General features: G+C 39.0%; 1 protein-coding gene across 1 annotated transcript in view; it reads right to left on the bottom strand.

Annotated features, from left to right (window-relative positions):
* Window positions 1-638: 638 nt before the first annotated feature.
* LOC309547796 (galectin-9B-like) overlaps window positions 639-16,372 on the bottom strand; it is a 47,844-nt gene continuing 32,110 nt past the window's right edge. Inside the window, exons 4-10 of the mRNA XM_082247797.1 lie at window positions 13,975-14,094; window positions 13,798-13,842; window positions 10,363-10,398; window positions 6,940-6,975; window positions 3,541-3,629; window positions 3,222-3,387; window positions 639-880 (exon numbers count right to left, since the gene is read on the bottom strand). Of these exons, the coding sequence (XP_082103923.1) occupies window positions 734-880; window positions 3,222-3,387; window positions 3,541-3,629; window positions 6,940-6,975; window positions 10,363-10,398; window positions 13,798-13,842; window positions 13,975-14,094 (639 nt within the window). The 3' untranslated portion in view covers window positions 639-733. The remainder of the gene's footprint in view (window positions 881-3,221; window positions 3,388-3,540; window positions 3,630-6,939; window positions 6,976-10,362; window positions 10,399-13,797; window positions 13,843-13,974; window positions 14,095-16,372) is intronic.

The following is a 16,372-nucleotide window of genomic DNA, read 5'->3' as shown; positions in this document are numbered from 1 at the left end:
CTAAACCCTTTGAGTACTGTATGTGACATAGTTTTTTTTTTAGTGGTTTCTTACCTTTCTATTAAACAAACTATTTATAAACAAATGGGAGAACGTTGTTCTTCCCAAATAAAAGTTTACAGATTTTTTCAGATATATCCTGTAAAAAAACAATGTCTGTATATCAGTGTTTTTCAATTTGTGCCTTGACTATCCTAGGCCCATGGGTTCCTCATCTCATTTAAAAATTGTATAAAAATAAAATAAAATGGAATGAAAACAGAACAAAACAGTGTTTGCTATGGCAATGGATAAACTAACACTAAAATATTTCTGCTGGTATACAGGATGAAGAAATCCATAAAGTTATCAAATAAATGTATACAGTTTAGGCTTTTTTTCATGAAAAGCACACATTTTCTAGTCCAATGTGGGAAGTAGAAAATACGTAGCCAAGAAAAAGTGGTATATACACATAAAATCATATTTATGTATAGATATTTTACAAATATTGTAATAAATGTAAATATGTAAATCTAATTTATATATGGGCTATACATAATCATGTAGCTTTAAAAGTTTTAAATGTGTTAAAATAAACAGACAGTTTATATATTGTCTGCTGACTTTGCTCTATAATTTTTTTTATGTATTTGTACTATGTATTATTTCTGTATTAAGTTGTGAGGTATACTGTATGTATAGATATGTTAAACAGTTGGGTATTAAAGACATGGCATAGACATTTTATTATCTAAATCTGAACATGCTGCAGGACAACATCGCCCTCTATCTGCAGAGTGTCTATTTGATTAAGATGTGGCACACGATGATTAAAATTGCACACATGGTTCCCATTAACGTTCACTCTGAAAGCATGTTGTTCACAAACAATTTCAATCTGTAAAAAAAAAAAAAAAAAAATAGAAGTAAACTGTACTCGAAGACTGAAATTTTAGAGGCCAGTAAACAATGAACATTCAAGATAAATTTCCAATGGTTTGATCATGGGGTAAATCGTGTTACCTTATTAGACATTCCAATATCTGAAGTAATGCTAAAAGTGATTATACATTTTATTAGGGTGGTTGGACGTTCAGGCAGGATTTGACTGATATAAAGCAAAGCATTGAGACAGATTGCTCCATAAAGTAGGGTGCTCACTTCAGCTGAGCATACACATTTATGTTAGTGGACAGAGGAGGAGGGAAATGTGGCCAGACAGCTTCAGCACTGGCTTATTTACAGGAGGAATAAAGTCTTTCTGATCTGTCTGATCATTCATCTCTGAAGCAGAAGGGTAAAAGCTGTCTGCAGTCACCATAACATAAATTGTTTCTTCGTTACTCACTTATCTTACATATAAGATAACTGTGTCTTCCATTAAAAATCAGGAGCTCAGCTATAGACATATAAACATTACTATTCCCAGCAATACTGTTATTTTAGATATCCTACAAAAACACCCCTAAACATTATATGCATCTTAAAGCCCCGTACACACGGGCTGAATACCGGCTGACATAGGTTGATTCAATACAAAACCAACCACCATTCGGCCCGTGTGTATGGCGGCTTCTGTCGAACGAGCATCCTGGAAAACCAGCAGCTGACCGACTCCCAATCAGCACTCTCAGCCAATGGCTGAGAGCGCTGATCAGAGTGTTCTGGCGGGGGGGCTGTTCCCCTGTCCTAACACAACAGCTTAGCGGGGGAGATTGCTGTACTAACGTCGGATTGTTAGTACAGCTGACAGTTTTTTCCATTCAACACGTTGGGTTGAACGGAAAAAAAAACGAATAGTGTTTACTAGGCTTAAAATGGTTGTACAAGTTACAATCTGGTTGTACAATCTCTGTACAATCTCCTCTAGGCTTTCCAAAACCACATAATAAGGGTTTTCCTAAAAAGATTTTACATTCAGATTGTAATATGTAGGGAGAGTTTACACAAAAAAAATTAAAACATAATTGTAAACAATCAACAGTTTATAGTTAGTTTTTAACCCTTTTGCTGCCAGAGCTATTTTTTACAATTATTTTGAGAGAACATTTGTTAAAACCACCAAGCATTATTTATTTTATGAAAACAGAGACCCTGGAGAATAAAATGGTGGGAGTTTCAACTGTTTATGACGCATGATATTAGCACAGCTGTTATCAAACCCATAACGTTAATTAAAAATACAAATAGATATCAAACATAACATGCCTTAAAATCGTATGTGTATGTGAGGCAGCAACAAAAAAAAATTAGGTACCCAAAACTGTTCATAGGCGACATTTTAAAGCCTTTACAGGTCTTTAATTTAAAGTTAACCATAACGATTAACCATCCTAAAATAATTGCTCTCAATCCATACCTAATATGTGCAATTGTTGTTTGGGGGGGTTTAATTTCTTTTTTTCAATTGTTTGTAATTCTGCACTTTTTCAACTATCTAACAGATCCTTTTCAGGGAGACATCAAGGATCTATTAGACCACTAATGCCACCTATGGACCTCACTAAAGTTGGTCAAGCACAGATTGTGCTCAATCAACTTCTTGCTAACATCAGAGTGCCCCCATACATCAGGTTCCCCTCATCAATGAGCCTTCATACTTCAGTGTACCCCCATATATCAGTTGACCCCATACATTAGGTTCCCCCATCAGAGTAACCCCATACATAAGGGTTCCCCATCAGTGTGCCTTCATACTTCAGTGTGCCCCCATACATCATGTTCCTCCTTCGCAGTGCCCCCTTACATCAGAGTTGTGGCCCCCCTTTCTCCTTGAACTGGAATGAATGCAGCTTTTTCTTCCGCTCTCCAGTCATGTGATATGTCACATAACAAATAGAAAGAGTAGGAAGGACAGTTTACCCTTTCCTAATCAGCATCGCGTGGGAATCAGCGCGGGCTTTCTATCTCCCCCTGCCAGCTGGAGGGAGGACAAAGCTGAATCCTCTCACCAGCAGAAGCCAGCTCTGCTGCCGCAATCACTCCTGTCAGTGAGGAACAGGACGAGAGGTCACATCGCCAGCACATCCCCCCCTAAAAAACACAGCGCTCAGGGCAGGTGCCTGCTCACCCCCCCCCCCCTTCCCTTGCCCCAGCCCTGTCTTTAATTAGACTGTATAACTTTACAGAACCAGTCAAAGCAATAAGGGGGTCTGGCTGCACAAAAATGTATTCCAGTATACAAAGAACATTTATCAGCAGATGTAGGTTGTTATTGAACTTGTTGTTATCGAACTTACCACAAAGCTTTGGCCAGGAGTAAAACACAGTCCACAACTGGGCATTTGACGCTCCTCCTGCCCCCAACTATTATTAAGCTGGCTGTTACGAACGATGGTGTGTTCATCAAATCTTGGATTGAAGTGAAATGCAATTCCACCATGGAATCTCAGGTTGACATGAAATCTGAAAGATGTTTAGAAATAATAATTGAAGATCAATAAAGAGGAGGGAGAGGGGGTTCTACTGGAGTATAGTGAAGCAAGCAGTCATTTACTGGCTGCCACTCCTTGCAAAATGCTTCTGGCAGTTGCAAGCCTGAACAAGCTAATATATTACCTCTTGGGATGTCCAGTAACTGCTCCACTTATGACAATGACCTTGTTAGGATATAGGCCACCATGGATCTTCGAATTATATGGAATTGCCTAGTTGTAAGAAAATATATACAGCTCAACTAAGTTAAAATAATAGCAGCAGAGTTATTGTACCATGTCAGTTATAAATAAGACAGAAATGCTGGAGTTGAAGCAAAATGTTGTCTGTGAAGCTTCTCCTTTATCCAGATCATGGTATGTATGTACTACGGTAGCAGTAGTTTGTCACATTCAACTAGATATTGTTTATGTTGAAGTTGTTTCGCTACTCATTCCAGTAGCTTTTTCAGCTCAAATGAGTGTCAGGAACAAGCCCCAGCAAAATAATAGCAGCAGAGTTATTGTACCATGTCAGTTATAAATAAGACAGAAATGCTGGAGTTGAAGCAAAATGTTGTCTGTGAAGCTTCTCCTTTATCCAGATCATGGTATGTATGTACTACGGTAGCAGTAGTTTGTCACATTCAACTAGATATTGTTTATGTTGAAGTTGTTTCGCCACTCATTCCAGTAGCTTTTTCAGCTCAAATGAGTGTCAGGAACAAGCCCCAGCATTCAACGCCAAAATGGCAACTCCATCAGCTTAATCAAATCTTCATGATATAATGTAATGTGTCAAGGTAGATTCTGACTGTCCAAGAACATGACAGGAGGTGTGAAAGTTTGTGAAACTGGCCTGTTCGATTTTCATTATGAAGTAACCATGGTGCCATGAAATCTAGAACTGGTGATAATTGCTTATATGGCATGATTGAATGTTGCATGTGAATTGTTGTCAAATTTTCCAGGTTAAAAAAAGTAAAAATGCCATTACACGTGGGTGACAGATGGTGCTAAAGTCCCAACGCTGTTTAGGAATGGTTTTTCCAGTTTTACATAAATTACCTTTCATGCCTCTTGCGAAGCAGTTGTCTACTTTGCCCAAAATGTGCACCTGTGAAGGCTGTCCACAAGGTTTAGGAGTGTGTCTTTGGGAATGTTTGACCATTCTTCCAGAAGCGCATTTGTCAGGTCAGGCACTGATGTTGAAGAGAAGGCCTGGCGTGCAGGCTGAGGTCAGGACTGAGCAGGCCAGTCAAGTTTCTCCACCCCAAACTCGCTCATCCATGTATTTATGGGCCTTGCTTTGTGCACTGGTCCACATTATTTGGTGGAGGGGGGATTATGGTGTGGGGATGTTTTTCAGGGGTTGGGCTTGGCCCCTTAGTTCCAGTGAAGGGAACTCTTAAGGTGTCAACATACCAAGACATTTTGGACAATTTCATGCTTCCAACTTCATGGGAATAGTTTGGGGTTGGCCTTTCCTGTTCCAACATGTCTGCACACCAGCGCGCAAAGCAAGGTCCATAAAGACATGGATGAGCGAGTATGGGGTGGAACTGACTGGCTTGCACAGAGTCCTGACCTCAACCTGATAGAACACCTTTGGGATGAATTAGAGCGGAGACTGCGAACCAGGCCCTCTCCCCAATATCAGTGCCTGACGTCACAATTCCCTTCTGGAAGAATGGTCAAACATTCCTAAAGACACGCTCCTAAACCTGTGTAGAAATGTAAGGAGTGAGGTGCCTCTCCTAGCTACATAAGGGTGTCCTATGTAGAGCTGCATTCAATTTAAGTAGTGGATACTTAAATAGAGAGTGAAGAATAAATAATGAGGCGCTGCTACTGGTTGATCATTAACATTAGTAAATAAATGAGGCTGTGTTAGATGTTAACTTCATACAATCATATGAATATTCTATGAGTGACAATGACATCACATGCATGAAAAGAATGACTGTATGTAAGCATGCAAACCAATACAATAGATTGGAGAAAAATAAATATAAATAGTTAATAAATATAAAGCGCTTGTGCTAGTCTGTGCTAAATAGCGCTGTGTGCGGTATATATTAAATATACCATTAAAAAGATAAAAAAATATTTCAATGTGTAGTATGTTGTGTTGAACTCACAACATGTGCCAAAATAATTTACAATAATGAATACAGGTGCTGAATCCACATATAAAAACACATTTAAAACAAAAATGATTAAGTGCAAAGTGATAAAAAAGGTGCTCAGTGTTTCTTCAGAACGTTTAAATCAAAAAGTGAGCAAAATAAGTCAATAAATAGTGTCCATAAAAAATGTGCTAGGGGTTGTTCATTAATGCTAATGAACAACCAGTAGCAGCGCCTCATTATTTATTCTTCACGCTCCTAAACCTTATAGACAGCCTTCCCAGAAGTGTAGAAGCTGTCATAGTTGCAAAGGGTGGGCCAACTCAATATTGAACCCTATGGACTAAAACTGGGATGCCATTAAAGTTCATGTGCATGAAAAGGCAGGTGCACCTCCACCACAGGGACCGGGGTCTCACCGAGAGCCCTGGGCCCCGTCCTAACGATGAGGAACGGATCTCCCAATTCCGGGTCACCTGATCGCTGTGGTAACCTTTTATTGGCTACCACAGTTATCAGTCACTGTGAAGCGTGCCCCTATGTTTTTTTCTTTCTGTGAATGGAGAAGAAGGATTCAATCTATCTTTCTTGTTTAGTTTATTGCAGAAAAAAGTGTTTGTTAAAATAAATAAATATTAAAAAAATATTAAAAAAATAAAATAAAAAATAAAGAAAAATACCTAGATCCAGGTTTGATCTAGATCAGTGCCAGGGTTAGTGTTTGGGTCAAGGTCAGGTTCAAAGGTTAAGGTCAGGGTCAGTATATTTTTTTGGACAGGATTTATTTTAAATTAGCATCAGTGTCAATTAGTGTAGTTTAGGTAGGACAAAAAAAAATGCTTCTGGGCTGTACTATGGGTAGAAACAACAAATAAATACACATATGGTATTTTTGCAATCATCAGGAGCAGGAGAATTGAATTTGGGTTGTTCTTTGGTGGTAGGTTATGGTAGTAACAAGAAAAATATAGCTAAATTAAAAAATATATATATTTTTACTATTTTTGGCAACTATTCCTTTCATAATAAAAAAAATAAATCATGGGAAATTCACAACTATTTACTACCAAATGAAAGCCCAATTTGTCCTACAAAAAAAAAAACAAGGAATAATCCATTTGAATGTACAAAGTAGTTGTGATGATATGTACGGCTTTACTAACATATGTCAAAAATTGCTAATTTGTGCTCAGGCATTTAGATTTGTTTTACTCTTAGGTGTGAAGGGGTTAAAGAACGCAGGAAAATACTTATCATTCCATTTGTCCATGCCACTAAACACCACTCCAATTGCTAGAACTGCTTCACTGGGAAATGAATACTTTATGTGAAAGGGGCCTTAACCAATAGATGGTATCTTTTAACTCCAAATGTTAGTAATGAAGAAATAGAAATGTACAGTAGAAAGTACTTACTAAATGAGCTCCATACTGTTGTGCAGCAGGAAACGGCTGTAAAAATAAATCAATATTTTTTTTAGAAATTAAAATAGAAGTGTTATTGGAAACAGCTGTTAAGGTTCATGAAGATATTCGCACGCTGTTGTACTATTGAACAAAAAATACATTCTTTCTCTTGCTCATGTATTTAAATACCAAAGGCTCAATTCACAAAACTTCACTTGCCTAAGGCTAACCATACATATTACTATACAATCGCTGTACAATCAATTTTAGATCTACCAAAACTATATGATATAAAGACCTCCTTGAACTTTTCAATCAATTTGATTTCAATCAGGCAGGCCATTGCACTAAATACTTAGTGGCAGATCTAATGGAGATTGTACAATCAGTCTGTAATGTGTGTGGTGAGCTTAAAGTGTTTGCAAAGGTTTGTTTTTTCTTTTAATAAAAATAACAAACATATTATACTCACCTGCTCTGCTCTATACTCACGATCCTCTTCTTCTGGGGTGCCCCACTGACGCTCCTAGCTCCTCCCCCTTCATCGGGTGCACCCACGGAAAGCTGCTTGCCATCGGGGCACCCTTGCGGGCTCACTCCCATGTCCCGCTGCTGTGTCCACTGACACAGATACCGGGACTCTGCCCTGCCCCCCACTTCACAGGATTTGATTGACAGCAGCGGGAGCAAATGGCTCCTGCTGCTACCAATCTGTGCAATGAGGAGAGAGACACATCTCTGGATTGTGCTCCTGCACATCGTTGGATCAGATCAAGCTCAGGTAGGAAGGAGGGGGGGGGTCTGGGGGGCACTTACAGCACAGAAGGTTTTTTAACTTAATGCATAGAATGCATTAAAGGGAAAAACTTTGAGACTTTTCAACGACTTTAAAGCACTCAGCCTGGTGATTGTATTTTCAAACTTCATTAGACTCAGCTAAAAAAAAAAAAACTGTCATATTAAATAGGGATTCTTACATTAGGTTGGGTATACATAGTTAGCTTTTTTGTTCCGCCAGCAATAACAAAAAAACAAACAAATAGATTCCCTTACCTACACAAGCAAAATGGTTGGAGGAATCCTCCCTGCTGAGACATTGTATTCTGACATCTGTGGACACTGAACAATGAAGGTTTTCCAGAGAGGTTGTTTGACAGAAAGTGATCTACCAATCAACTTCTGTCGAACAGTGAGGGGCAAACACAGGTTGGCCAGTCCTTGCTGAGCCAGCCAAATTTTGATCTGCCTGTACCCACCTTGATTCTGGTGTGTTAACTTTGTGAACTGAGCCTTATGTCTACATTAAGGCTCCATTCACACCTGGGCGTTTTCAGCTCCAAAAACGCTCAAAAGAAACGCTTCCAAAACGCCCAACAAGTAAAACCCCATTCATTTAAATGGCCCCTGTTCACATCTGAGCGTTTTGCAAAACGCCTGTAGCTGAAAAAAGTACATGAGCTTCTTTTTGGGCTGATTACCAGCGTTTTTGATAGATGTCAATGAAAAACGCCAGAAAAAATCGTGGTAAAATCGCGGTAAAATCGCGGTAAATAACGCTACGCTCAAGTGTGAATGCAGCCTGAATAATCAATAAAAGATATTTATTTTTTATTTATTATTTATAATAATAAAAAAGGTTTTTAGCATTAGTGTTTCTGATACTATTTTCTTAGGGCTCGTTCACCCTGGCGGCCAGGGGGAGGTAAAAGCAGGTAGTTTAGTCGTAGCTTTATCAACCACAAACTGCCTACCAGCATGCAGCCGTTTAAGGGCTGTATGCATGCCACGGCAAAAATTAAACTTCATGTTGCATTTAGTGGACATTACTACCACCAAATACAACCCATTTAAGTGTATGGGGCCATACAGTGGTTCACTCTTTTGGGGCTTTAACAGGCAGTGAGAGGGGAACATATTGCTTGCTCCCCACTTGTCAAACCATCTGAAAAGCAATCCACACCAAATTGCTTTTAAGAGGAGTGGCAAGGGCTGCCGCACGTGAAAATGAGCTCTTACTTTAACATATGCAGTATATAATAATGTTGGTAAAATAGGCTTCACATTTGCCCATTCTTGTGGTTATTCCATACACAGTTTGTAGGAGTGCCCCCTCTGTGAATGTTTATATGTATGTCACATAGTATTATCAGAATTCTTGTTGAATGGGTGATGTGAACAAATTCAATCACAGGACAAGTAATATGGGGAGGATATTGTTTACAACAGGGGTGCTCAGGTGATTTAATAAATAGTCGCAGGCCGCAAAAATTAAATAGCTCAGTATTTGAATTTTTCTATTTAGAATAGCATTATAAATATTTCCTCCTGCAGCCGCTGAATATTGGCAGGAGGGAGACGAGGTTTCAGCAGTTGCAGTAGGAAAGTGAAGAGGATCGGTTCTTGTATATGTCACCCCTGCCACCCCTCCAGTCCAAGTGTAAAACAGAACGTGACAGGGAGACTGCACAGGAGCATGGGGCAGGGCCATTGCGACTCCTGGCTGGTGGTTGGGGGGCTGTGGTAAAAACAAGTCTCAACTATGTGGGTTTATCACCCCCCCCCCCAAAACCGCAAATGTAAACAAGTTGTACTGTCCCTATAAAGCTGCTTTCACACTAACATACTGCGGTTTACCCGAACCGCGGGTGCAGTGCAGTGCATGTGCAGCTTTCCTTCGGGTTAGCTGCACTGTGCCTTAGACTTCAATAATATCCTGCAGTTGCAGTGCACTTTCAGTAAGTACAGCAAAACACCTGCATTCAGTTTGAGGTCGAGGGCAACATCTGAGGGCTCCGAGGGCCACGGGTTGAACACCCCTGGTTTACAATATGACCCATGACGAAAAGACTAGTGACACTCCCATCTTTGGTTTATCCCCTTGTAATAGTTTATGTATTGACCTTTACTAAAACAGGAAGTCAGACACTGACAGGTGCTGTACTGCAAATGCAAAGCAAAGCAGTACACATAAAGGCTATTATTATATTCAGTAAGAATGTGCAAAGGCCAATGAGGTTCCAACGTCAGTGATGCATCAAACATGGTTTTCCATGCTGTAATGTAGAAACTTGTGCTCTTTGCACAGTCTCAGGCTCTGTTTAGCAAATTTTCCAACACTATAGTGCCTTCAGTCACTGGGTCTGACAGTGCACTTTGCTACATTAAATTTCATGCCACAATGATCTCCACCTGTCTATTGATTTCAAGTGTGATTTAGGCAGGGGACGTGCCAGATAATACAGGGACAGTATTATATGTGACCATAGCATTATTGAGTAAACCCCCCAAAAATGACACCCAGCCTAACAATATTTCTTATGATGAGCAAAACATAAACAAACCTCTCCAACTGCCTACAATTGCTAAGGAGATCCATTCCTATATGGATTACATGATGACTTATCAAATAATTTGCAATACATAAATTCTTACATTGCTTCCAGGAAACGGCTGTGGGGGGAATGCTGGCTAAAATAAAGATGACAGAAGTACAAAATACTATTAGTATACGGTGCATAACTTTATGTTAGATATTTACAATACTTGCATAACCCAAACATAGGTAATTATAGTTTAAGTATGGTAAAGTAGGCTTAGTTTAGCATCAATATAGAATGTCCAAAAACCCTAAACCCTGGCTTCATAGGTATGTGTTGCGCTAATGTTAATGCAAGCTCCTCTGTGTGGTGAGCTGCATTGTCATACATTTTAAATTATGCTCCAATGCACAACTACTATAGATGCTGGCAGACCTCTACTACAATCCAATGCCATGCACATACCATATGTTGTGTTAAAAAATTACTCTAGGTTACATTTTTCACTGCGTCAGCAGTCCTTTAAAAATGAATGTGCTACCTTAATGCAATGCCCGCTGATATTACTAATTTGAAGAAAATGTTTCTAAAGCTTACATTTGTTTTAGTTCTCAGTAGAGTAGGGAATGGGTAAAACCCCTGTCATTTTTTTTTCCTGTCTTTGACCCATTGGAAAGACTTCCCATCACTTCCTGTCCCAGACAATAAGTAAGGTAAAATCTCTTAAAAATGAGGGGAAACTCCTATCTTTAGAAGAGTTGTTCCTATTAAAACATTTCCACTCTGTTCCAGGGACAACTATACTTTAAACTAAAACAAAAACAAAGTAAAGAGGCTGCCTCACCAATTTGCTTAAATAATTTCATATTATAAAAAGTGTACCACTGTCAATATATTTTCCCTGATAAAGTCATGTGATGTGTGCTGTAACACATAGGGCGGAGTCTGTAGGTGAGTGGACCTGAGATGATGTCATACAAGGAAGAATGGTATCACTTATATACCTGTAATATTTTTATTCATGAAATAAATGTTTTAAACACAAATAAAGCGGTTTTAAAGCATAATACTGTACACTATTAGGCTATCCTCTCTGTCCCAACGTAGAATATGAGAACATTCCAGTACATGATATGGTTCACGATAATATCCGCGCCAAGGAGAGATGCAATCTATTGCTAGATTTTTCTAGGAAATGGCTGCTGCCTACCTCTAAAATATGGACCAGTGGTCAATATTAAATCAATGTGGGGGAAATGAGGTACCTGGCGCTGCCCAGTAGTAATAATATTAACGTGTGCTATATCATATTAGTGTAATTTTCTGAAGACGTCATTGGATGACGAAACGCGTCAAGCGTAACGACGTCACTTCCGCACTGGTGGAACGCAGATCCGGCGGTTGGACAGCACAGCGTCCCGGAAATTACCGCTAAAGAGGGTCTTGCGGTCCCTATGTTTTTTCTATGCCTACGTTTGCTGATAAAATGTGAGTACTATGTCTTTTAATAATAAATTGGATTTTATTTAAAACGGTACTTCACTATACGAGATTTCCTTCCTCCTTATGGAACCCTGGACCCACGGCTTGTGAGCGCGAGGGGCACATAATATAAGCGGCATATACGGCTACTATAAAGGGATCAGCTTATGGGACCACCCAGGACCAGGGAACAGATTTAGGTGTTATATGCTGATTACCCCTGTCGGGGTGAAAACTTCTGGTGAGTGCGGGCAATAGTCGATATTAAGGGCAGCACTGTCTCCACACTTGACACCCTTATATTCGGAGCACCACGGAAAACACCCTCGGAGCTGAATACCGCAATAGCCCACGCTCATTTGGCACTTTTTTATGGACTTTATATGAAGTTTATTTCTGTTTCTATTCACCCATCAGATTGAATTTTTCTCACTAGAGATATATAAATTTTTCTATTTCATATACCATACATAATCACATTTTTTTTTCACAGTCAGAGTCTATCACTTGCACGTATATTATTCTATCCCTTTTGTTTGCACACACTATTTTTATTAGTTTTTGTTATAGTTCACTATTCATTATTTGGTATATTTTAATGACCATTTTTACCACTCTCAATATTTTTTATTTTTATTAGTGGTTTGGGATATTACTGCTAGCACCAGTAGGTGCCACCTATTATGGCAGCACAGGCGCACGTGCTCTTTATGTAAATTATGCTGCACAGATTTATTGCACTTAATCACTTTAAATATATTGTGATGATTGATATCAACTGGCAGTTTATATAATTTTTTAATATTACTTTGAGAGCACCATTAGCACTTTTTGCATATGCGCACGTACACTTTATGAAATTGATGCGCACTGATTTATTGCACTAAGTCACCTCAATAACAATATATGCTTTTTGATGTATTAATCATTTACATAATTTATTGGTTTATATATTGCACTTTATGTATGTTTATGTATTAACCCCTTATATTCCAGTACATGAGCCACATGTTTTTAAAGGGACCACAACCCCATTGCTGATGATCTAAGTCGACAAGAGTACCCTGGTGAGTGGGAGGCCATACCACAGAGTTCCTTGGGACCTTGGATTGCCATTCTGACGAGAGAGAGAAGCTAGCTGGATATTACTATACATGCATGCATACTACACTTTTAAGGTGAGGGTACTGAGAACAGAGGTGATTGGGAAGAAGCTTAAAGGTTATTTAAGGTGGAAATTACATATATTTCACGTTTATGAACTGTAGCCACATGATTTATATTATTGGACTATTATCTTTTATTGATTACCATTTGGTACACTCATACAGATATTGACTGTGGTACACTTTTTATTATATGAAATAATTTAAGTGAATTGGTAGCGTAAAATCTTTATTTTTTTTTGTTTTCGTTTCAGTGACTGGGTGAACACCATTATTGATGTTACACAATCTATATGTACATTTATGGTTTCACAACTATACATAACGTTTGTCACAAGTTGAGGTGTGGATCAGTCTCCACTGTACAGCTGCTTCCTGTGAGAGTAGAATCTAAAAAGTAACTGGTGTTCTGCCAGGCACCCCCTTACAGGAGTTTGGGCTTAGCTGCTGGCTACCCACAGGTCATTTAACAGATATTTAGCAGACACAAATGAGTGTAGGTTCCGGGTAATGAGAAACAGGAGCATAAGAGAGTTAGGCAGCACTGAGTAGCTAGAGGCAGGAGGAGACCTGCAGCGGAGGCACAGTGAGGGCTTGAGGCTGCAGGTGCAGAGATGATGCAGTAGAGGCTAAGTCTGTTGGTGCAACAGAAGTCTGAAGCTATGGGTGCAGAGGGGCATGGCAGAGGCCAGAGGCTGCAGACGCAGAGGTTGCGCAGCGGAGGTTCAGACTGTACATGCAGTGGAGATTGTGGGTGCAGAACAGGCTGCCAGTACAGTGGGTGCCCCAGACTTCTAAGGAGACTGAATCTGCAGGTGCAGCAGAAGCAGAAGCAGAGGAGGATTGGCAGTGGGTGCAGCAGAGACTTACATTTTAGGCAAATTCAAATATGAAATACTTACATTGTACATTCCTGCACCTGGAAATTGTTGAGGAGGAAATCCTCCCTAAAAAAAAATTACAATATTATATTATATTTATTTCTGAAATAAATGTGGATGAAAAAATGTAAGAACTAACGTAATAATACTGTTAGCGATTGTATGTAAAATGAAATGTAGAAAGGTACAGACACTTACCCCTGGAGCTTGTACATTCACAAAAGATAAACTGACACAGCCATTTACAGACAGATTATTGACTCGATGGATGGGAATTCTGTGACGATACTCCAAAATGTGATTTCCGTTCACAGAAACCTGAAAGGAAATTGCACTTTTGATAAAGACACAAAATCACAAACATTTATTTACATGCATAAATATCTGCTATATAAAAAAAAAAAAAAAAAAAAACTTAATCTGCTGTAGTGCAGGACTATGGCTGCATTAAAAAAAACATATTTTATTTAAAAAAAGGGAGGTGTCTTCTACACATCGACGACTAAGGATGCGTCCTGCTTGGTCTGTGCAAAGCAAAGGGAGAAAACACTAACCCATTTTACTTTTTTTCCCTGCTCATGGGTCACTGTCTGCCCAAGAAAGCTCATAGACCATTCAGATCTACACTTGCCACTTCACATCCCAAGGACATCAGTTCTTTACTTCCAGGCCAGGGCTGAACATCATGGCCAAGATGGGGCTGACTGACTATAGTCCCTTCTCCCATTCTGAAATCAAACATACAAGTCTTGGAAGTGTTAAATCTGTCTGCTGTACAGCTGAAGGCTTGGCCTTTCTTCGCCCGCACTGGTCACTACTTTTTAAGAAAGGCACAATCCACCACAACCTTTTTGTGTTAGAAGGTCATGCCAAACTCCTGAACCTGAAGCACCAAACAACTGATGAATTCTGTAAACAGAAGTTTTGCTTACCTAGCAGTAAGTGACACTAGCCTTTTTAGCTAGCCTGATATCAGTTGGACCGCATGTGAGAACCCACTATAGTTCTTTATTTGAACATCCCTATCAGGTAATCTGATGAGATTATACATTATAGTGCTTTATGTTTTGTTATGAATGATCCCTGGAAGAAGCTGTGTGGGCACGCAGCGTAACGCGTAGGACGCCAAACCGGAAGTGACGTAGCGACATTACAATTGTTATGCATTGGCAAAGACGAAGGAAAATGTGAGTCTGTTACTTTTATCTCTTTTAATAAAATCACCAAACGGTACCTCACTATTGTGGCCCCATTTATTTTGGAGATTCAAAGGCTCCACACACACCCCCTGGAATATCGTGTTAAAAGGGATAAGTGTGAGAATTAGTGACCGGACCCATCAACCATAGAAAAGGAGGATTACATATGATACCATACAAAGCTGGTTATAAAGCCAATTGAGGTGAGCGCTTAGGACACCTAGTGGCCACTGCATGGAAGAGCACCTGCATGAATTTTGGGAAAGAAAAGGCGTTTGAATATACACCATTTTATTTATATATACAAGGACACTTTGGCACTTTTTCACTTTTGAATTATTTAATTATTGGAAACTTATAAGCACATAATTTATCACTGGCATTTTATTTTTATTTTCATTTATACAAATTTTGATATATTTAAGGATTGTTTATAGCACATATTTACATCACTTGTAAGAAATATTTTATTTATTAATGAGAATTTTTTTAAATTTTATGCACTGGAGAATATTTATATAATTTTATGCACTGGAGAATATTTATATTTTATTATAAACATTTGAAAGCACTGAAAGTAAATTATTAAATGTATGAATAACATGCACTAAGCACCTTTTAAGCGCGGTACTCCCCCCTGTTATACATTTCTGAATTGCGTAGGTTACCAATAACAGTACCTGCAGCTTTAAAGGAATTTAGGATTCATATAGAGTGACAGCGCGAGAATTTCACCAACCCAATATCTATGAATGTTACTTGGTATAGCATATCTTAATTGTCTGGCCATTGTGCTGAGACTTTCACTTGACATCAGCTCTACCTACTGGACTTATTGGATATTGCACTTTTGTCTGCTTCTCATTGAATTATCACATGCTATTACATTTTCTGTCTTGTCATAGATAAGTAAGACAACCCTGAAACTTGCTAGTGTATATACTCCAATGCCTGACCACCACAGTGAGGCCTTTTTTCTTAATATTAGCTCCACACACAGGACGTAATGTATTTTGTTCTCCCTGAAATCTGTGTAACATCCCCAAGGATGCATTTAGGAATTATACCCTGTATACCCCTGTTGTAGGCAATATGCTTACAAAACCAGACTTCCCCTGAGCCCTGCTTCCACTTTTCCCCACACAGACCGGCTTTGAGACCTTATATAGGTATTCAGGCCAAATGGAGCTTGAGGAGGATTTTTTTTCTTCTACGCATTTTGTCTTCTGTGCTTGTGTGCTTCTATCTGCCTTTAACTTCTTTCTCGTCTTCTGACCCTCTTCATGTCTTTCCACCTACTCTCCTATTTGAGGCAGTCCCCTTTGCTATTGTTTCACCCATGAGATACATTTTATATGGTTAAAATACATTTTGGCTTGTTGAATACTAGAGGTCCT

The sequence above is a fragment of the Pelophylax lessonae genome, assembly GCF_965119305.1.
Source record: "Pelophylax lessonae genome assembly, chromosome: 2".
Taxonomy (NCBI): domain Eukaryota; kingdom Metazoa; phylum Chordata; class Amphibia; order Anura; family Ranidae; genus Pelophylax; species Pelophylax lessonae.
This window is presented reverse-complemented; position numbering and strand designations above follow the sequence as displayed.